Raw genomic sequence first — 21,558 nt, 5'->3', positions numbered from 1 at the left:
CTCCGCCTTCGACAGTGAAAGACCATAAGCTGCAATCTCCATGGGAAGGACCCTTTGTCGTTAGCAAAGTGCTTCATAACGGATCGTACTACCTTGTCGATTTCCGCGAGCCGAGGGATAGACCCGCTAACCGGCGCCGGAAATGCAAGCGTGAGGATCCGGATGACATCTACGATGAAACAGATCGCTCTTGGAATATCGCACAGCCTACGTCCTTTCTACACTTAGCATATTTTTCCGAGTTACAAACTCTGTAATAGTTATACATGATCAATGAAATAAAGCTTATGGTTCACTCTTTGAGTCTTTTACCTCCTTTACTTGTTCATTTTAGACCGTGTATGTTTTTTCCGACTAAAACCGCAGAGCTGGATGTTTTCCGCCTAGGCGTGTATAAAAGTTGTGATTTTTCAAAAATCGTCCTTCAGGGCGTAAGCTTAAGTTTTCTGATTAAGTTGTTGTCTGTTGCGAACTCGTGGATTCCTAGTAGCGATTTCCGGCACCGACGCCTGGGGGCTTGTTTCCGCGGTTATTGACGGACTGCCATTGGGCTTCGTCGCCGCTGGCGAGCGTTTCCGGCTAAGGTTTTCCGGCTCGTGGAAGGTCAAGCGGGCAAGCCGGAAAATAACGAAGTCAGCACTTGCTTTTCCGACATAAAACGAAACATGCACATAATATTTAACGGAAAGCAGGATAAGTGTTTCCGCCCCATGCATAATCGTTTCGTCCCTAGCTACTTAAGAATTTAGTCTTATTACAAACCCTCGCTGGGGCCAAAATGATACAACTTGTTTCATTATTTCAAACAGGAACTCTACTCGGAGTCCTCCTCTTCAGACTGCTGGTAGCTGGAGCCGTCGTCACTATCACCGCATCCGGCTTCGTAGTCGTTTCCAGAGTTTCCTCCGGAATGCTCGCTGCTAGACCCGGATCCTTCCCCATAAAACTCTGGCTCGCTTGCTCCCTCCTCTGCATCGGAAAAACCTTCGGGAAGGTTGTGCTTATTGTACCAGAACGAGTGATCCACTCGCCTGACAAACAGCTCTTCATAGCCTTCTGGCTTCCGCGAGGAGGGCGCTCATGTCCGAACTCTCTGGGGCTCCGCGTGCAACTTGCGCCAAGGTTGAGTGAGGGGAAGAAAGCCTTGCAGTGTGGCCAGGACCAAGGAGGCGGCTCCGCGCGCCGAAGATTTCTCGCCGGTCCCTAATGAACTCCGGCACTGCCGCATAAGATTGGTCATCGTATCGATGACCGAGGTTTTGGCCTTCTTTAGCGACAGAGCCGTGGCGATTCCGCGACAGGCTCCAAACAGTGCATCAATTGAGTTCCGCGCTTCCTCGTATGCTTCCGTCCTCGTCAGGTTTGAATCTTTTGTCCACTCAAAGCCAAGACTTGCTGTGGAAGAAAGAGGTTCAGTTCCGTCAGAGAAAACATGCAAGATGGTCGGAGCAACGACGCGGAAAAACGCTTACGGAAGATAAGCTTGTCAATGGCTTCCGCCTCCGCTTCCAGGGCTTTGTTCTTGGCAATTGTGGAGATCACGCGGCCTTGGCTTTTCTCCAGCCTTGTCGATCAGCTCCGCCTGCTCACGGGCATGCTTCTCGGAGAGCTCCTTCTTCGCCTTAGTCTCTTTGCTCGAGGATTCTTTCATGAAGTTTCTGAGGGACTCGTTCTCCGCCTCAAGCACCTTGACCTTGGCGGATAGTTCATCAAGCGAGGAATGCTTGGCGCTTCTTCCGAAAGCGAGAGGAACATATTATGCACCCCGAACAACCGTCAGCACCAAAAAGTGAAGATCCGGAACTCGTACCTTGAAGTCGGGTCTCAAGCTGCCGGATAGCCTTTCGGCTATTTTCCGCATGTTCGCGCGAGTCCCTCGATCTCCTTGATTTGCTCCCAGCACGTGAATGCGCAAATCTTCGTGCAGTTTCCGCGTGGACTGAGAAGCAGCAGAGAGTTAGTCGGATATTAAAATCTGGGGGGCTGGCGAAGAGTTCAAAGACTTGGATAAAAATTTCAAATTTCCGCCTAACAGTACATTTTGAGAAAGCATCGGCTTATACATGTTACACGGAACTATATCACCCAATGCTTGGGGGCTAGTATTACCTGCCGCACTTCCTTGTGCTTGGCGAAAAATTCCTTCAGGCTATCCTCCAGTTCGCGAGATAACCCACCTCCTCCTCCGGTTTTCCCCATACCTTGTTCAAGCATGGCGGAAACTTCCGCGTGACGCTCCGCGAGGGTAAGTTTTTGGAGGGACGGAGTTGGCTCGAGGCTGACGCGGGTCGCATTGGTAACTTGGAGGAGCTTGGCCTTTTGCTCTTGCTCCTCATCAGTAGGTCCCGCGAAAGCGGAACTTGGTTGATCTGGTGGAGGAATGGGTGAGGAGGTCTTCTGGGCGGAGTCGCCATGATGGGCAGGGTCTTCCGGAAGGTCATCAAGGTCAATGATGTCTTTCGGATCCGGCTTGCTGGCAGATGAAGCTTTAGGCGGAACTTCCACCTCAGGAGTGATAGGGAATGAAGCCGGAGATGGTTTGGCCTTCTTCTTGATGAACCTTGGGGCCTTGGGAGGCTGGCTTCCGGAACTTCAGGAAAAGCATACAAATATAAGAGCAAGTGTTAAACCAGAACTTGGATCTCGGAAAGAAGACGCTTACCCGGAAGGCTTGAAAAAGTGCTGGATGGCAGGCTGCCCCTTGTTGCTGGTATTAATCAGCGCGAGGCGCTTCTTTTCCGCCTCAGCTTTCCGAGTAGCCGCGATGCTGAGTGTTTCGCGGGGGCGTTTCGCGTAAGGGCTGGAAGGGGCTGGTTTCTTCCTCTTCGCGGGACGTGGAGCTTCAGGAGCTTCCGCCTCTGACGTGGCTTCCGGATCCGCGTGGCCGGTGGATGGGGCTCGGAGGAGAGTTCCGAGTTGATTTTCCTCAAGCGCCTCGAGCTAGTTCAAAGTTACACTTAGCCAAAAGTTTTGAAGAAAAACGATAAGCCAAAATCAAGACGACGTACCGCAATTCCGGATCCCTCAGTGTGGATGTCTTTGTTGCATACATGAACATGGAGTTCACGTGGGGTTTTGATAAGGACCCGGATCCTCTTGTCGATGGCGTCGGCGGAGAGATTATCCTTGGTGGCGCGCATCGGATCGTCGCGCCCTGTGTATTCGAACATCAGGCGGTCTCTATGTTGCAGCGGCTGGATCCGCTTCGTGAACCAGGAGAGGGTTAGGTCTTTCCCTGTCAGCCCTTCCTCCGTGAGCTTGCAGATCCGCCTGACAGCGCGGGTCAGCTGTGGCGAGTCGGAGAAGTGAGGACAAGTGCGTCCATGACTCGAAGCTCGGTGGCGGGGCAGTTCTTGAAAGGTGGTAGCTTCTTGTCGCTTGTGGGGTCGGAGACGTCCTTCAGATAGAAGAAACCCCCAGACCAGTATCTCGCGGATTCATGGCGGTCGGTGGGGGGGGTAGACGCGGCCCGGGCGGATGATGAAGGTGACAGATCCGCAAGTCGCCAACTCGGAAGTTTGGCGGATCTTCTCCTTCTTGACAGAGAAATAGTACTGGAAGAGGGGAAGTTCTGGAGTTACCCGGAGGTGGCCTTCGCAGAGAGCGACATGGTTGCTGATGGCGAGCACGCTATTCGGAGATATGTTGTGGGGTTGGAGTCCATACGTCTTCAGAATCTCCCGGAAGAAATCCGAAGGCGGGAATGAAAATCCACGTTCCACTAGTGCCTTCGTCAGCACCATCTCATCGTCCCTTGGGGCCGGAGCTGGTTCATCTAGAACTGACCTCCAGCTTCCGGGTTGCAGGAAGCCTTCCGACTCGAGATTCTTCAATTCCATCTCGGTGGTGGTGCAGGGCCACCACTTCCCCTTAGCTTCGGAGTCGCGCTTCCGAGCTTTTGATTTTTTGGCAGCCTCTTCTGTTTGCTGCTCCGACTGGCCCGCCCCGGAGGTTTTCTCCGGGTGAGCGGAGGTTCCCTCAGTCTCCTTGCCGGAATCCTTTGAAGGATCCAGCCTGACGGGAACAAAGGGAGGAGGGGCGGAGGAGATTGGCGTCGCCATTATCGGTTTCGAGCTTGGAGGCGGAGTCGTTGAAGACATCTCGAAGAAAAAGGTTGGCGGAAACTTTCCTTAGTCGGATCCCACTTCGTCTTCCCCAAGTTCATCCCTACCAACTACAACGCGAAGTTTGAGCTCGAGGACGTACCGTAATGGCGCGTGCGGTGGTCGGAGTCGCCGGCGGGAAGTTTTCTGCGCGGTGGTTCGTCGGAGTTAAGAACTCGAAGAACACTGCGGCGGAGGGCTCGCTCCGGCGATGTTCCGGCGACTTTCCGGCGGGTTCCGGCGCGGCGGAGGAAAGGCTCAACGGGCGGCGCTCGGAAGAGAGGTGAGAAGGGGGTGAATGAGGGGTAAAGGGGTCGACGGCTGGTATTTATAGGCTGAGGGGATAAGATTCGTGTTCCGCATCCCGTGGTCGGAACGCAAGCGTCGCGCCGTTGGATGTGTGACACGTGTCCCAAACCCTAGCAAGAAAATGGCTAGAGATAAGTTACCGCGCGAATCGCGCAAAAATGGCGCCAGAATTGGCGGAACCGTTTGAGTCTTTTAAGATTCCGGGTAATTGCGTGAAGATAAGTTGGCTCTCGTTCGCGAGCGGGGGGTAACCCGGAAATATTCTTTGAAATGTCGATGGATGAAGTCCCGCAGGATGAGAGCATTTTCCGGCTGTAAGTTGGAAAAAGAAGAAAATGCAAAGTTGGAGCTCTTCAAGTTTCTCCGCGTTGCCGGAGATGCCGGAAATCTAAGGAACGAGCATGGCGGAAACTGGCAGGCGAAACTCGGAGAACTCTGGGGGCTACTGTTGTGGGTATACTTCATAGGTGTACCATCGACAGTGCCTAGATCCGGCAAGCTCGGGTGGCCCACGAGACGGTGATGAGGCATGTGGCCCATCGGGCGGCCCGCTGTCGTTGATCATGAAGGAAGAAGTCCAGCCCAGGATCAGCAGGCCGGATCCGTACTGACATAGGAGTAACCCGGATCCATGAAGGCCCATGAGGAACCCGGATCCAGGACGACGTGTATGGAAGGCGGATCCGTGACGTGCACGGCAAGATATTGTACCGTAGTTAGGCTATCTGTAATCCGGCTAGGACTCTCCATGTAAACCCTAGATCCGTGCACCTTTATAAGCCGGATCCCGGGAGCCCTAGAGGCACAACCACAACTCATTGTAACAACGCGAAAGCGCCCAGATAATTCCAGATAAGCAGCAGTAGGCCCTCGTCATCGTGCGGGTGTTCCGAAGCTGGGTAACTCGCGTACCACCGTCCCGTGTGCACTCCGCCCTATGGCCCCTACTTCTTCTCCCCCTCGTGAGGATCCCTCTTCCGAGGTACCGTCGATTAGGCAACGACAGTGGGTCATACATTGATAAAGTACTACATTTTTATAGCTCACTATTGTATGTGTTGGCTCTAAGTTGGCTATAGATGACATGGCATTTGTCTTATAGCTAGCAGCTGGCTACACTATTGGAATTGCTCTTACATTGTCCACCGATCTGGCAGCAGTCTATCATAATACCATGTCCGTAAAAATGCAGCTCTTAATTCTAATCTTTTTTTTTAGTTTTAATCTATTATTACTTCTTATCCACCCAATCTTCGTATCCGTGCGATCATAACACATGCAGATGCAGGTAAGAATTAGCATCGCATATCTCTTCTCTGCGGTCATTGTTCGGAGATATCCATATTGTATTACTTTTTACTGCTGGGATTTTTTGATTACACCAAGGAGTTACAAAATATTGTTCACACATTCAGACATGATTGGTCAATACAGTGTATTATTTGACATCTATTAGGAACTAGCCGTGTGCCCGCGCGATGCTGCGGCTATCTTTGTCACCCTCTTTTTTCTCATCACGGGCACGCGATCATCTTTCCCTTCGCCATGAACCCTGCCTTGTGGAGGTACTGGGGTCTTTTTCATTGGCTTGCCGTAGTCCTCCAACTTTAGAACGGTACTTGGTCGCATGTTTCCTTCCCATCGATGGCCTCGGCCGGTTTTTAATCTCACCACCCGCACCGGTGCGTGTATGAACCGTCTAATTGATGAAGTTTACATCTTTTGAAAATTCCCAAAACATTTTCCATCATTTATTTCATTTTGATGTTCTTTTTGAAAGTATTTTTCAAACTGAGGAGAATTCTAGACGCAGGCATTTGGTTACCTGAATCGTGTTTTTGCAAGATGAAGTATTTAATTTCTTATCATGTCCTTTGTACCGGCTGTACACCTATCATCATGTCTAATGTCCAAGTGAAGCTGTATAATACTGAAGCAAACTGCACCGCAGTGCTTGCTTTTGGAAGAGGAAGAGAGGTCAGCTCTACTAATGAAGCTGTATAATACTGAAGCAAACTGCACCGCAGTGCTCGCTTTTAGAAGAGGAAAAGAGGTCAGCTAAGTAGATTTTAGAAAGAGATTCACACTGCCGAACCAAAAGATTAAAAATCACTTGTTTTTTGCGTGGTAACATTCACATAATCAGCACATGTGAGCCCGCTGTGCAACAAAACTGGGCCATTTAGCTGGCTCAATGGTTCAGGTACAACTTTAGAATTGAGGAGCTACAGATAAAGCGTATCATTATGGCTCTGCCCTGCAGTACTTCAAGACGAAGCCCTCCATGATGCCATCGTGTGGGGGAAGCATCGCGTCCGCTGAATCACCTACGTGTGGTGGGAAGCATCGCGGCCGCTGAATTACTTATCGCGCAGCTGCAAATCATCTGCTACTAATGCAGCAGTGTGTTTAGACCAGACAACTTCACCCAGGCTGGAGATTATGTCGAACACTTTGTGGGCATAGCCGCATAGGCCAGGTGGGCGACCTGACGACCGCGCAACCCCGCACCTTCACTGCAGCCTCCCCTCTCCCCTCGCTCAGTTCCTCCACCTACGTCATGCACAGCTAGCTCACATCCCCCACCACCGCTTGACCTTCGGCAAGCACTGCGTCACGTGTTGTCCTGCCGGCCTTCTCCGTCGGCTAGCCCCAGTCCCGACTCCGGCAGGCCCCAGCTTGGGCTCCGGCCGGCCAGCCGTGTCCTCCATGCGGCGTCTCCAACATCCGGACCGGACGTCGCCTCACCTATCCATGGCTGCCAAGCGCGATCGCCATCGCGTCCTTCCTTCGAGGTCGAGTAGTTTGTTTTTACGGTGATGTTTCGGAACATGGGAGCTTATGCTCCCTATATTTTGAAATGCATCTTAAACATATTTTAAATTTTAAAAAATTGAAACAAAAAATTCGCACGTACATCTTCACATGCTACACGCTCACAAAGTCGTTTCATAAAAAATGAACTTATCATGTGACGTGTGTAAAAAAGACAAAATTCAGTGCTGAAAACAATGCTTTTCACATGATAAGTTTTCTCTTTTTTACATAGGCCACAAAAAATATTATTTTTTCGTGAAACTTGACGCATACACATATATTATGGAGATGTACAAGTAGAATTTTTTGTCAAAAATTTTCGACACTTCGAAATATGTTTTGTTGGCAGAGGGAGCATACGCACCCGGGAGCCGAATTGAATTTCCGGTTTTTACGGCTGTAGATCCTGGTTGATGTTTTTTTCTTTGACGTTATGCTCGTGAGGAAGCAACGTTCACCGGTTCACGGAAAAACCGTTTCATCGGATATTGTTGGGCCTGCCAGTTGGCCCACGCGCGGAAGGAAGCCGAGGCAATCTATCGCGGGACGCTGAGGACGTACACGTACGAACGACTGATTGCAATTTAATAAGTAGTTAAGAAGATCATGACACATAGAACAACTGGGTAAGGTATCCTCTTGCAAAACCTAATTTGTTTTGATTTTCTTTAAGATTTTCATAATTATGATCTTCCCAATTAATTTATTCTACATGACATAGTTGTTATTTGACTAGCATAACCACTTGAATCTTATAATTTTTTTTTAGATAAATTGATATGTTATGTGTCTTATTGCACCCTTCTATTTATTACACAATAAAATTATTAAAGAGATACCCACCACAACGCGTGGGGTATCCTTCTAGTATGTACGTAATAAAATTAAAAGTCTATTGCTATCCCCAAGAATACCAAAGTAGTTGACAGTATAACGAAAATATAATAACAAGTTAAATGATATAATTTTTTTTTCCATTTTAAGATTTAAGAAAAACAACAAAGAAAAGTAAATGTAGAGTAGAGTAAATGATTTTTCTTACAAAAGGACTTGGACCAGGTTACATGGTTTCACTTGACTTTTTTTTTTTGAAACGGAGGATTGACCCTGGGCATTAGAAAGATGCACAAAACCTTTGTATTAATTTATTCAACAAAGGTCTGACAAAGATAAAAAAAACATGGTGTCACAAATGATATATTCATACATGCAGACCACTGGTTGATAAATATGACAAATATCCATATATGCATTATGTCCATAAATTCATGCACTCTATATTGCAGTGGTCAACACTGATAAAACCCATCGATTCATCCCCCAACATTACAGTGGCCAACACTAGTTCTCCTTACACACTAGTACTTACTTAAATTGGCACTCCGTGTATATGGAGCACTCGATGACCTATCAGTTCATGCTTTGGTGTATAGTACACCACGCAAGTCGTAACTTTTTAAAAATGGAGACAAAATATCTGCCTCATCCATTAATTAGTAGAAGGGATTTTGTCTACTATGTTTTAGTGTACTAAAATTTTCTTTAAGCCTCAATCATTTGAGAAAAAGGCAAGTGCAGTTTGAAGAAAAGTACAACTTATTTTAGTTGCGTATTTGTGTGCAATTGTATTTTTTTTTTTGCTAGAGTAGTGAAACTGAAGCACTTTTTAAGTGACTGAAACATAAGAAATTCTCCGTCAACTGATGTATCAAACGCTGCACGAAAACCGTAACAAAACCGCTGAGCGGCGGCGTAGGCTGGATATCACACACACACACCTCCAAAAAGGGCCTTGTACGTCCAACCGCAGAAGAGCAAGTGCATAAATAACGCAACTACTTGTACTCCAACGGCAACACCATTCAAACTGATATGTAGCTTTTTTTTTTTTTTTTTGCGGGAGAAGGATAAGCATTACATCGGAAACGAAGCAGAAAAGACTCCAACAAACACAAAAATACAGATCCGTCCTTCTGCACGTTGACCGCGTCGACGACCCGTCGTTGCCGTCGGTGGCGCGCCGTCGCCGCTGCCTCCCTCGAAGCCTTGGATCGGAGGCAGTCCCCAGGCGAGCGGGAAGTCGTCGAGCGCCGATCCCGGAAGACCTACACCGTGGAGCGCCGCCGCGGACGATCCGATACGCCGCATCTCCTTCTTCTTGATCTCGATTTGGAGGCTCCGCCGCCCTCGGAGCCGACCATGGGGAAGACGCCCACAACACCTCCGTGGAGATGCGAGGGCATCGGTGATATGTAGCTTTTATCCTGGCACACGCATACGTGCAACGGCTATAAGTTCATATTCACAACGGAACCAAATTTGCGCTGTCATTTGATACTCCTTATGTCTTGCAATGTGACCTATATATATGTGTCTTAAAAAACACATATATAGGAAAATGGACGTAGTGTCAGCCTTTCTCATCAAACAAAAAGGGTGGAAAAAGTGTGAAACTGAAAATGGAGAAAGTATAATTTCCGGTGAAAAAACATGCGGCAACAAAATTTCTATGTAAATATTAAATTGTGTTGTTACATATTTTCTTTGTCGCTATTTTCTTCTACACTTTTTTAACGCGAACCGGCAGGAGCTCTGCTATTGCATTATAATAAAGGAGAAAAAAATAAGTTATAGTACCAAGCCGAAGCTTAAGAAACCAAAGAGGAGGACGCCAAAGAAAAAAAAAAGCCATTTGTTGACACGGAAGTTCCTTGGAAGGTCATGTGGCTTATATAGTTATATCCCACATAGGTAGCGAAATAAACCTCTTTCTTCTTCAACTCCTCTTCTTGTTGTGTACATTGCTACGGAGGAATGTGGCAGAAACTCAATTCGGCTCCCGGGTGCATATGATCCCTCTACCGTAAAAACATATTTCCAAGTGTTATTTTGACAAAAAAATTTACATGTACATCTCCATAATATATGTGTATTCGTCAAGTTTCACGAAAAAATGATATTTTTTGTAGTCTAAGCGAAAAAGAGAAAATTTATCTTGTGACAAGTCTTTGTTTCAGCACCGAATTTTGTCTTTTTTACACACGCCACATGACATGTCGATTTTTCATGAAACGACTTTATGGGCGCGTAGCACATGAAGATGTACGTGCGAAATTTTTGTTTCAATTTTTTTGACATTTTTAAATGTGTCTAACATGTATTTCAAAATAAAGGGAGCATACGCTCCCATGTGCCAAAACATCGCTCCCGGAATGTGGATGGTATAAATATTTTTAGTACGTGTCCATTGCTTATCTGCGGGGTGTGATCTGGATCGAACGGCCCACACACCTCTCGCATTCCCCGAATCCCGACCCGCCGACCGGCACGGCGAGCAACCCAGGCCACACCGAACCCACTGACCAGGCCAGCCGCATCCATGGTGGCGCGCCGTCCAGAACCCTAAACCCTTGGCTAAGCCCCGACCAACCGCACCGCACCGCATCGGCGCCAATGGCGGCGTCCCCGCCCTCTCCCCCTCCGCCTCCCGCCGTGGTCGCCGTCCGGAGCCCCGCCCACCAGTCGCCGTCTCCGAACCTCGCCAACTTCTTCGGTAAGGTGCTCTGCTCTCCCTCCCCCTCTCGTTTCGCTGGGCGCTATACATCGGATCGCTAGCTTCCGCGGTCGCGCTCTTGTCTCCAGGACTTGGGATCTCGTTTATTAGCTTTGAGTCGGAGGTGACCCTCACAGCGTGAGATTGTGTTTTTATTGGGCTTATTATGATCTTCTGTTTCCTGCAATCGAGTTTTTTTTTAATATACACTATTGTTGTATTATTTTGCCTGGCTTTGGATGGTTACGCAGTAACATGCTATAGTGAACAACTGAGCATATTATTCTAATTAGATTCGGACATGGCAATGGGTGCATTTTATCTTCTTAACCCACTGACGAAGCAGATAAAAAGTTTGACATTTTTAGGACAGGTTATCCATTTCACTATAGTAAGATAGAGGTTTTCATGACGGTTCACTTTCCCCAAATTTGGCCACACTGTTCTACAGCAGAGAATGTTATAATTTGTACAGTTCTAAAGTTTCCATTGAGTTTTCTTATGCAATAGGGGGTTATGTACCCATGTTTTTATTACTACTACTTTGCCTTGCATTGGATGGTTATGCAGTAACATGCTTTACTGGGCAATAGAGCAAACTATTTGGATTAGATTTGGACATGGAAATGGGTGCACTGTATCTTCTTAACCCACTGATGAAGCCGATGAATAATATGACGTTTTTAGAACAGTTTATCTGTTTCGCTGCAGTAAGATAGAGGTTTTCATGTTGATTAATTACACCAAAATCTTTCTGCACCTTCGACATCACACTGTATTGTAATTCTTACCCGAGTTTTACAGTAACTAAGCAACACATAATTCCCAAAATGTGCATCAGATTGTTACTGAGATGAGATTTATGCTGCAGTGTGGAGGGAATTTGTGTGGGGAGCAATTGCAGGCGCATTTGGAGAAGGCATGATGCATCCAGTTGACACTCTGAAAACAAGGCTTCAGAGTCAGGCTATAATGACAGGGGCTCAGGTATGGTATCGTGTCCTAAAATCGTCTGTTCACTTTACATGAACGTGAGTTTCTTGTTGCAATGCATGATTTTGACACATGGGTGCCCTGTCTTCCTTCATTTGTTCTCAATAGGCTCAGAAGAATATTTTTCAGATGGTCAGGACAGTTTGGGCTTCTGATGGTCTGAGAGGTCAGCCCCTCTGCTTTTATTTAATTGAAAGAAGAGAGAGAAACTTGGAATACTGTAGTAATAGCAATGTGGAAACCAGAGATAATATTCCTGTGCCTGAGCCCGGGGGTTGGGGATGGCCAAATGTTTGATCCTATTCAGAGCTCTATCGTCATCTTGATAAGCTTTATTACTCTTGTCCTATTTCAGGTTTTTACAGAGGAATCGGTCCAGGTGTTACTGGTTCACTTGCTACAGGTGCAACATATTTTGGTGTTATTGAATCAACTAAGACATGGCTGGAGAATGCTAATCCTAATCTAAGTGGTCATTGGTCTCACTTCATTGCTGGAGGAATCGGTGAGAAATTGTTTTCTTATATTTGTTGTATTTCACTTTACAGAAAGTCTTATGATGTCACTTCAAATGTATACTCCCTCTGTCCCATGAAAGTTGTCTTAGATTTGTCTAAATTTGGATGTATCTAGACATTATCTAGTGTGTAGATACATCCAAATTTTGACAAACTTAAGAAAACTTTCATCGTACGGAGTGGGTACTAGGTTTTATCAGCATGTTACTAGGATTTAGACGCAGAAGGGGATATCCTTACATGAGACTGCACGGAGTTTTCAGTGAGTGTTTTTTGGCATTTCGTGTGCCACACTCATGCAATGCATATGTTTTTTTTTCCTGCGCATGCAGATTTTCTTTTTGTGGTCTTCTCCTTTGACACTCATGTCATCAAAATTTGCTATGCTGCTTCCTTGACACCACATAATTGTTTGTTCCTTATTCCAGGAGATACACTTGGATCTTTCATCTATGTGCCGTGCGAAGTCATGAAACAACGAATGCAAGTCCAAGGCTCTAGCAAATCTTGGGCATTAAATGCTACAAAAGGAAATGTTTCTCAATCTCCTGGGACTCAGATGTATGGCTACTATAATGGAATGTTCCATGCTGGTCGTTCTATCTTGAGAGATCATGGTCTGAAGGGACTCTATGCAGGGTATTGGCACTCACATCTTGTTTATGAATAATGTATTTCTTCTGTTTTCTGATAGAGATCATGGTCTGAAGAAACTCTATTTCTGTTTGTTACGTTGTTTATGCTATGTAAGCGCACTTAGTGTCCTGGCAAAGGAAAACATATACTGCCTATGTCCATAAAAGGATGTCGCAAGTTTGTCTAAACTTAGATGTATACTTTTATGGACGGAGGGAGTAGTATTTTCAAGGAACAAGCCTGTTGAGTCAGCATTTTATTTTTCCTCCATGCTAAAATCAAATCCAATGAAGTATTCTAGCACACTTGAATACAGTTATGCAAGTATCAGTATCTATGTCAAAAGCTATCACAGAAAATTTGTATTAGATTTGACAAAAATTGAGGTGGTAAGTTTGGTTGAGCTGTAGATTCCTGAAAATCAGCTGTGGAAAAGCTGCTGTGAGCTAACAACTGTGAAAAAGCTGAAAGTTGTTTGGTTGTAATAACTGTAGATTCCATAGAAGTAGTCCATCTGTAGTGTCTTTGAGGCTATAAAGTATTACTTATATGCTAAATTGATCACATAATTTTTTTTGATACACTAATAGACATGTAAATACCCATTTTGAGAAGGGATTTTTATTTCTTAAAAAATTATACATAGATTAGATAATGATGTCATACACTAATAGACATGTAAATACTCCAAGCCTTGTTCTATATAGACCATAAGCACAGATCAACTACACAATAATCATTTCTAGATTGTAAAAACCGATTTCACAGAGCAATTGTAGAGACCTTGTAAGGAATCAATGGCAGAAAAAGAAGAAAATAGAAGAAATGGTCGTACGTACATGGCATGAGAGGGAGGAGCTGGAGATGTGAAGGAGGGATAGGAAGCGCCAGAGCGACAGACAGATCGAGGTATGGAGGCGGCGGGAGGCTGTGGGCTGGAGCATGGCATCAGGTGGACGGTCGGGCTGGTCTAGTAGGGGAATAGGAGCGGAGATCTGGGAGCACTCGATTCCCCTGCCGGCGCGCCACGGGAGGCCGCCGGAATAGTCTCGCGATGGGAACCCTTTCATGTCCACTATTATGGCTGGTGCGTGTCGTGGGAAAAAAGAAGCATATGAGAAGAGGGAGGGTTGGAGAAGAAAAGAAGGAACCGAACCGGTCAGTTTTCACTTGCCAATGGCATGGCGGGTAATTTCCTAGTTTTTGGCTGGACGCAACGCAGTGGAATCAGGGGTCAACCCAACTTTCGTTTTGCACTGCAGGAATCTGCTGCGTTACGAGAATATATGTTGGCCTGGGAACCCTTTGGTTCAGATTTTAGCTTCCACACAGTGAATCTGGTTGGAGGATCCCAACCAAACACACCCTTAGGACAGATGCCATTCTCTTGTTTAGCTAAGAATTAATTGCTCAAGCTGAACCAGTTGGAAGTCTTTCTTTTTCTGCACACTATTTCTGGATGTATGAATGTACGGTTGCTCATGGAACAAACCTGGTCAGTTTTTGTGTGTAAAAAACTGGTACTATTCTGCGCATGATGATGTTCTAGTTATCACACATTTCAGTTTTACTTAATCAGTGAAACCATTTATTTCTCTCAGGTATGGGTCTACGCTTGCCAGGGATGTCCCTTTTGCTGGTCTAATGGTAAGTGGGAAGTCAGCATATGCTTTTATCATTGTTCTGGTAATTTTGGTAAACCTGTTTGCTACTTGGAAGAAACGTTAGTTGCTTTATGTTTGGGCTAAGGTCCTATAGCCAGTAGGCAGTATACATGGCTAGAATCTTAGTCATTAGAGTCAACCGGTTATTGTGGATATTGGTGTTGTCTGATAGTATCATATGCATTGCCAGATCTGCAGAGTTAGAAAATCATTAACATGCCTGCTGCAGACAGCTTAAGATATTTTTGTTTCAATCCTTTTATGCGCATGATCTTTGGCATCTCCAGGTAACATTCTACGAAGGACTGAAAGATCTGACTGAGTACGGGAAGATGAAGTATTTTCCAGACAGTGATTTACAAGTCAGCAACTCCTTTGAAGGGCTTGTTCTAGGAGGATTATCAGGCGGTATGGTCTAGTATATATTTAATAAATCATAGTCCTATGTTAGTAATCATATTTCTTGAGAATCCCAAAGTGTTAGCCTCTCGATTTACTACTCTTTTCCATTGTGTTTTGCAGGTTTCGGTGCATACTTGACAACCCCCTTGGATGTGATCAAGACAAGGCTGCAAGTACAAGGATCAACCACTAGGTACAAGGCAAATCTGATTCTGTGATTGATACATGCATCTCTTTTCTGTTCGGCAGTTTGATATTCATGATGGACATCGGTATTTTCCAATTTTTCCTCCCCATTTTTTTTATGCTAGGCCAGTTTGATATTCATAAGACATACGTTGATTATTGTCCTCCCCATCTTTCTGATAAATACTGAACCCAATCATACTCACTCCATGGCTGTCACAGACAACATTTCCATTTTGGTTATATATGATATATGTCCAAAGCAATTAATATCCTTTTATTGCGCAATCAGGTACGATGGGTGGTTGGATGCTATTAAAAAGACATGGGCTTCCGAGGGAGCAAGTGGCTTGTTCAAGGGGAGCGTTCCCAGGATAATATGGTACATACCCGCATCTGCATTCACGTTCATGGCAGTGGAGTTCCTGAGGGAGAATTTCAACGAGAAGATCGATACAGATGCGGAGATGCCCCTGACCTGACTGCCCTCTCAACGGTTATGACAAGATCGATACACTTCTTTTTACTGTGCAAGAGAGAATTGACCCAGAGGAATTTTTTTGGTTTGTCTGGCATTGAAGATTGTTTCACTCGTGTAGAAGTAGAAATGCGTTCTTCAGTTCTGTGGAATTTTTTGTAAGTAGGAGACGGAAACAGAGAAACTGACCATCCTTGGGCAAGCCGGAATTTTTGGGAGTTAGGAATCAGCATTCTTTAGGGGCAGATCTTCTTAGCCCGTCTTGGAGCTAGCTGCTGCATCAGTTCCATTTGTAGCTCCTGCTATTCTTTGTCACATCTAAGATTGTGAATAAGGTTCGATGTATGTACTAATATTTTATTTCTTGTGCAAGTGCCGACAAGCCATTCGGCTCTCTGAAGGTCTTATGCAAAAATCTCACTAGTACTCATGCGTTTTACTCCCTCCGTCAGATTTGTTAAAATTTGAACGTATATATATGCTATTTAGTGTTGGATATATCCAAATTTAGACAAATTTTAGACAATCTTGGTGAAACAGAGGGTTTATATGGTTTGTGGGAAGGTCCAGATCCATACAATCTGCACGTACACTACTCCCAGCAGATCACCTGTAGGACAAATCAAACGTGCATAGTCGAGCGCGGCAAAAAAAAAAAAAAAGATCGGAATCGGCCACTCTCCGAGTCAACTCCACTACCCGGCACGACTCATATAGTCATATGATATCCCAGCCGCTCTCTGAAGACTGACCAGCTGCCTCTTCCCCCGCACCGGTGTCGATCGTGCGGGGGGATGGACATCGAATCGTCCCGTTTGATGGGCCACGGCGAGCCTGATGCGGCGGCGGCGGCGTGGGTGACGGTCGAGGAGTGGGGCGGCTCCTCCGGCTCCGCGCTCTCCCGCACCGCCGTCCTCACCGCCTCCGCATCCTCCCTCACCTCCCACAGGTGACGCCTCCCCCTCTCCAGACTCCCTTCCGTTCACTTCCTTCGTTTTCGATCCGCTCTCAGTCTCACGCACGCGCGCGCGCGCCGGCACAGGTTCGGGAGCCGGTGGGGGCGGATCGGCAGCCGCGTGCTCGGCGCCTTCGTGCCCGAGGTGAGTCAGCCTGAACCTCTGATGCTCTCACCTCTCACCGGTATCATCATCATACACACCGGCCGTATTTGCGGAAGCAACACTGTAACCATGCTCCAATACACGTCTACTTTTGCATATCCTGAGTAACCTGTCCTCTTCATGTGAACAATAACCATTAGAAGTAGTATGAATTACTATGTGTTAAGCTGCTGGTTCCGAACTTCGCTCTGCTGTAATCTTCTCTGTTTCACTTGTCGACATTAAATGACGAGTGAGCCCTTCGATTGGCAGGGCTTTCCTGGCAGCGTAACTCCCGATTACGTCTCGTTCCAGATGTGGGATACCTTACAGGTAAAATCCCTTTGGTCGCAAAAACTGCTTGCAAGCTTTCTCGACCAGCAAGCTACTTCCTCTTCAGATCTCACCCATGGTTTCTCTGATGTAGGGGCTATCGACGTACATCCGCGCAATGTTGTCTACTCAAGTAAGCTTGGCAGCCGTGTGTTCCCCCATCTTTCGTTTAGTTTTTTGTTTCTTATGTTTGTTTTGCTGGTCTAAATGGACCGCCACCTGAACTGGCTTCAGGCTCTTTTAGGTGCGATTGGCGTGGGCGAGAAATCTGCCACAGTCATAGGTGCCACTTTTCAGGTAGATCCCCCCCACCAATCTTTATTTATATATTATTTATATAATATACATATATGCCTGAACTTGTACTTGTTCCTAGAAGCTAGCGCATAACATGAGAATTATTTCATGAACATATGTAATCTTCCTTAAAACAATCCTGAAATATGTGCATATTTGAAAAAAGATTACTGGGATTAGTGCGGCTGCATGCGCCGCTGGTCCTGTATGCTCCATTCCTCCAAGGGGTAAGCGTCGCTGTTCTGATTGGCCCACAACGTAGCGATGATTCGCGTGAGTACATTAAAGACAGGCAGCTTTTTCTCGATTTCCTGAGCAATGTGCGATTGGGGATAACTAGGCAGCCTGGCCTGCACCTTCTTATTTTATTGGGTTTATTGCTGTATTTTCTCTTCTTTTTTTTTTCTGAATACTTTCTATTCTGGCAGTGGTTTCTCAGAGATTTGACAGGAATGCTCGGAGGCATATTGTTCGCCTTTTATCAGGTACCCAGTTTTCTTACTAGTTAGAATAGGAAGCATTATCATTGTACTGCTGGAATAATTTATTTACAGATGAGATGATTTATGTGGTCAGTTCACTATTTGTCTGTACTAAGTGTTCATTATTTTGTCTTTTCCACCAGGGCTCTAACCTTGACAGTGACGCTAAAATGTGGCGTTTAGTTGCGGACTTTATGAATGACCTTGGTAATGCTTAGTTGAAATCAAGTTATCAGTATTCAAATGATTAGTATGCTGTAAGTTGAATTAATTATTACCATTGTAAGGAGTAGTACTTACTTATTTCTCCGGGATTCTTCTGTAGTAGCCTAATGGTACAATTCAGTGTGTAACATGTTCGTGGACATATACCTTACATGATCCGAGCCATACAAAGTGTGATAACACCGTTTGTTGTTGTTTTACAGGAATGTTGATGGATCTCTTAAGCCCTTTGTTTCCTTCATCATTGATAGTCATAATGTGCTTAGGCAGCTTATCTCGCTCATTCAGTAAGATAATTTACATGTCAATAATTTAGAAGCTTCTAAGGAAAAATTGGATGGTTATTTTCTTAGCCAGTTTATTGGTCATTATGTATAGCTGGTGTTGCCAGTGGAGCAACTAGAGCAGCATTAACACAGCATTTTGCACTTGCAAATAATGCAGCTGATATATCTGCAAAGGTACATTTGAACAATCTCAGCAATTTTATAGATGCAATTTGGATGGTAAATTATTAAATGTAGCTAAAGGAGTACATTTGATTTCTCAGGAGGGCAGCCAGGAGACACTTGCAACAATGTCTGGAATGGGATTGGGAATGCTCTTAGCGCATGTTACCAGGGGGCATGATTTTGTTGTATGGGTTTCATTCCTTTCTCTCACAATATTCCATATGTTCGGTGAGTATGTCATTGCTCTATTTTAGACATACCTACTCTTCTATGACATTGTTTTCGAAAGAGGACCAATTATAATTGAATCATCTGTATCATCACTGTGGTCTGTGGGCGCCCTACTGTTAGAACAATTATGACATATGTGATAGAGGAAGAAAAGAAAAGCTTCTGCTTAGGTTCTCCCATTAGGCATATCCTTGTATGGATGCAAATTGTGTTGATCTTTTCTGGAAGAAAACTATGTTGAATCTGTTACATGTTAGATATTGTATTAACATCTGTTCATTATGGAAGAATGCACCCCAAAAGAAAAGAAAATGGACAAATGGGAAACTGAAATAATACACCAGATATGTTTGAAGTAAGTCATCCAGTATATTGTTGTCTGCATGAATCCAAGATGGAATTTTCATCGGGTTCTGTTAATTTCAAATAGGAAGATATTCAAATAAGACAGTAATTAATTTGAATTTCTAGTAAAAATCCTCAGTCTCGATCTCCTATTCTCCTGTTAAGTTGTGTGATCCCACTAGAATTTAATCTCATGAGAAGCATCCAGTAAATAATGCTGACTTGATAGTGCATTTAATTAGCACAACTGAGATTTGAAGAAATCTTCTGTTTACAAACTTTAACTTGTTTTTGTTTGCACAAATTCAGCAAATTACAAGGCAGTGCAGTCACTTTCACTCAGTACACTAAATTATGAGAGAACTTCCATCTTGCTGCATTCTTTTATGGAAGATGATGAAGGTGCGTGTACCCCTTTCCTTTTTTCCTAGTTTCACGAAATCCATCTTCTTGTGCTTTGCGGTTACTGTAACCATGCAGGATCGGTTAGCATCTAAGAAACTCAACTGAGTTTAGTTTGTGCTCAGCAGACCTAACAAGATATATTGCATAGTGAGAATCTTAGTTAATTCTATTATCAAGTATAGTGTATGCTCCAAATTGTGGCTCTTTATCTTGTCATGTCTCATATGCACTATTATGGTAGATCTGTTTGTGGCATTGTAATTATCGTCTCAAGAATAACTTTTATTGCTTCATTTGTTAGAATCTGCTAAAAATCCATGCAAGATGTTTTATTATTTAATCATCAAACTCTTTTCCTAGTTCTTACTCCACAACAAGTTTCCAAGCAAGAGCATATTCTTCCGTTTTGGTCAACCTGGCGGAAATTGCTTAGAGTTAAACTTCCACATGAGCTTGTACATCTAGGTGCTAAAGCCTCAACTCTGACACACTCTGATATGTAAGTTCTAACTTCTGAACCGTGTTTCTTATTTGTGTGATATTGCCTGAGGATTACAGAGATATTTATGGAGTATTTGGAAATTTAACAGGTTGCTAATTGCGAAAACAAAATCCTACTATACAAATGGTATGATCTTTTTTTTTATAAATGTGACAGTATATGAATTGCTACTGACTTTCTTCACATCCCAAATTTATTCAGCCAACTACTTTTTGCTGGACAAGGAAGGCAGTGTTCACATTTTCATACACAAGCAAGCAGTGGCAACTGATGTTTTGAAGTCCTTTATACATGGGCTCGTCTTAGCACGTCTGATGCAGAAGAGCAGATCTTGCCACGCCGAGGCTCACAAATGGATGGATGAGAAATACAACACCTTCATCTCAAAGGTAAAACACTACATCCTAAGATGCCCACCTCGTGATTGTCTTGTTAGGGTTTGTATTTAATACTTTACTAAATAGAAGCTTAGCCTCTCAGTATTCCTGCTATACACATACAAACAGTGGAAGTTCCCTCAAAGTCAAAATGTCGAAAATAACAACGCAGATCAAAGAATCAGATATCATAGTTAATTCCTTGTTCATATTGTTAATGGTAAGGCTTGTGGAGATTACTCCCTCAGCTTTAGCTAATGAAAAGGAGTACCGATGTGTCCGCTGTATATGGGGAATAGATACATGTAGTCTACTTGATGCCCATATGTCATCCTATAATTTTTGTTCAGCCTTGGTGCATCACAGGGCGACCTTATGCAGGTTTGTAGGACAGGGACCTTACATGATGAAAAACTATTTACTCAGAAGTTATTTTCGTCATAATCTTGTGATCCATTGTTTTTTGCAGATAGTTTACTGTATCCATTCTTTTCCTAGCGATTTCATGGCTCATTTACCTAAATTATTTATCACAGCTGAAACTGGAAGGTTACTCAACAGAACGGCTTCTCTCGCATTCGATTGTTTGGAAGGCACATTGGCTTTACGGTCCATTGGATGAGAAGACAAAGTAGGAGGAAACAGCTGTAGATGGTAGTACCTATTCGACATGGCCGTGTTGTATGCCGAAGGATGTGCAGGGTCAGGACCGAACTGTCAGAGCAAAGAAAGCACAAGCAGATGGCGAAATTAAGAGTAGCAGAGAGAAGGAAACAGAAGACTAAAATTATTCATGTCACCTAGCTAACTGATGTTCTCCTGCAAAGTGAATCCACGCTACTGGAAGTTCTAACACATTGTTAAAGTATTGAATTTCTCTAGTCCTAGTTTCTGTCATGTTGCACAATTCGGCAGTTCCATCGTAAAGGGCTTGGACTTGTGAATCCATTGGCATTGTTCAGAACTAGAACTGTATTGCGCACACTGTTTTTTGTTTTTGTTTTTTGCGGGTAGCATCATGAATGCTCAATCAGGATTCAGGATACAGTAAAACTTGTAAAGAAAAAGACAGTGGACAGGGACAGAAATTTCAAGAACATTGATCGGATTTGGTAAGAGAACAACATCAACAATTTAGTTTCAATGGGCG

At 44.6% G+C, this 21,558-nt stretch overlaps 2 protein-coding genes across 2 annotated transcripts; both read left to right on the top strand.

Annotated features, from left to right (window-relative positions):
• Positions 1-10,682: 10,682 nt before the first annotated feature.
• On the top strand, positions 10,683-15,996 carry LOC124696891 (mitochondrial substrate carrier family protein E-like). The gene is made up of 9 exons (XM_047229554.1): positions 10,683-10,782; positions 11,654-11,769; positions 11,884-11,941; positions 12,131-12,280; positions 12,722-12,932; positions 14,531-14,576; positions 14,881-15,001; positions 15,116-15,188; positions 15,474-15,996. The coding sequence occupies exons 1-9, from the start codon at positions 10,683-10,685 to the stop codon at positions 15,661-15,663; spliced, it is 1,065 nt and encodes a 354-aa protein (XP_047085510.1). The 3' UTR covers positions 15,664-15,996.
• Positions 15,997-16,453: 457 nt separating this feature from the next.
• LOC124701809 (protein root UVB sensitive 3-like) lies at positions 16,454-21,352 on the top strand. The gene is made up of 15 exons (XM_047233904.1): positions 16,454-16,608; positions 16,702-16,759; positions 17,033-17,092; positions 17,187-17,225; positions 17,327-17,389; positions 17,818-17,874; positions 18,015-18,078; positions 18,300-18,383; positions 18,475-18,557; positions 18,647-18,776; positions 19,434-19,526; positions 19,890-20,028; positions 20,120-20,157; positions 20,233-20,420; positions 20,945-21,352. The coding sequence occupies exons 1-15, from the start codon at positions 16,454-16,456 to the stop codon at positions 21,041-21,043; spliced, it is 1,350 nt and encodes a 449-aa protein (XP_047089860.1). The 3' UTR covers positions 21,044-21,352.
• The last annotated feature ends 206 nt before the right edge of the window (positions 21,353-21,558 follow it).

This window comes from Lolium rigidum, chromosome 3 (genome assembly GCF_022539505.1).
Source record: "Lolium rigidum isolate FL_2022 chromosome 3, APGP_CSIRO_Lrig_0.1, whole genome shotgun sequence".
Classification (NCBI taxonomy): Eukaryota; Viridiplantae; Streptophyta; class Magnoliopsida; order Poales; family Poaceae; genus Lolium; species Lolium rigidum.
This window is presented reverse-complemented; position numbering and strand designations above follow the sequence as displayed.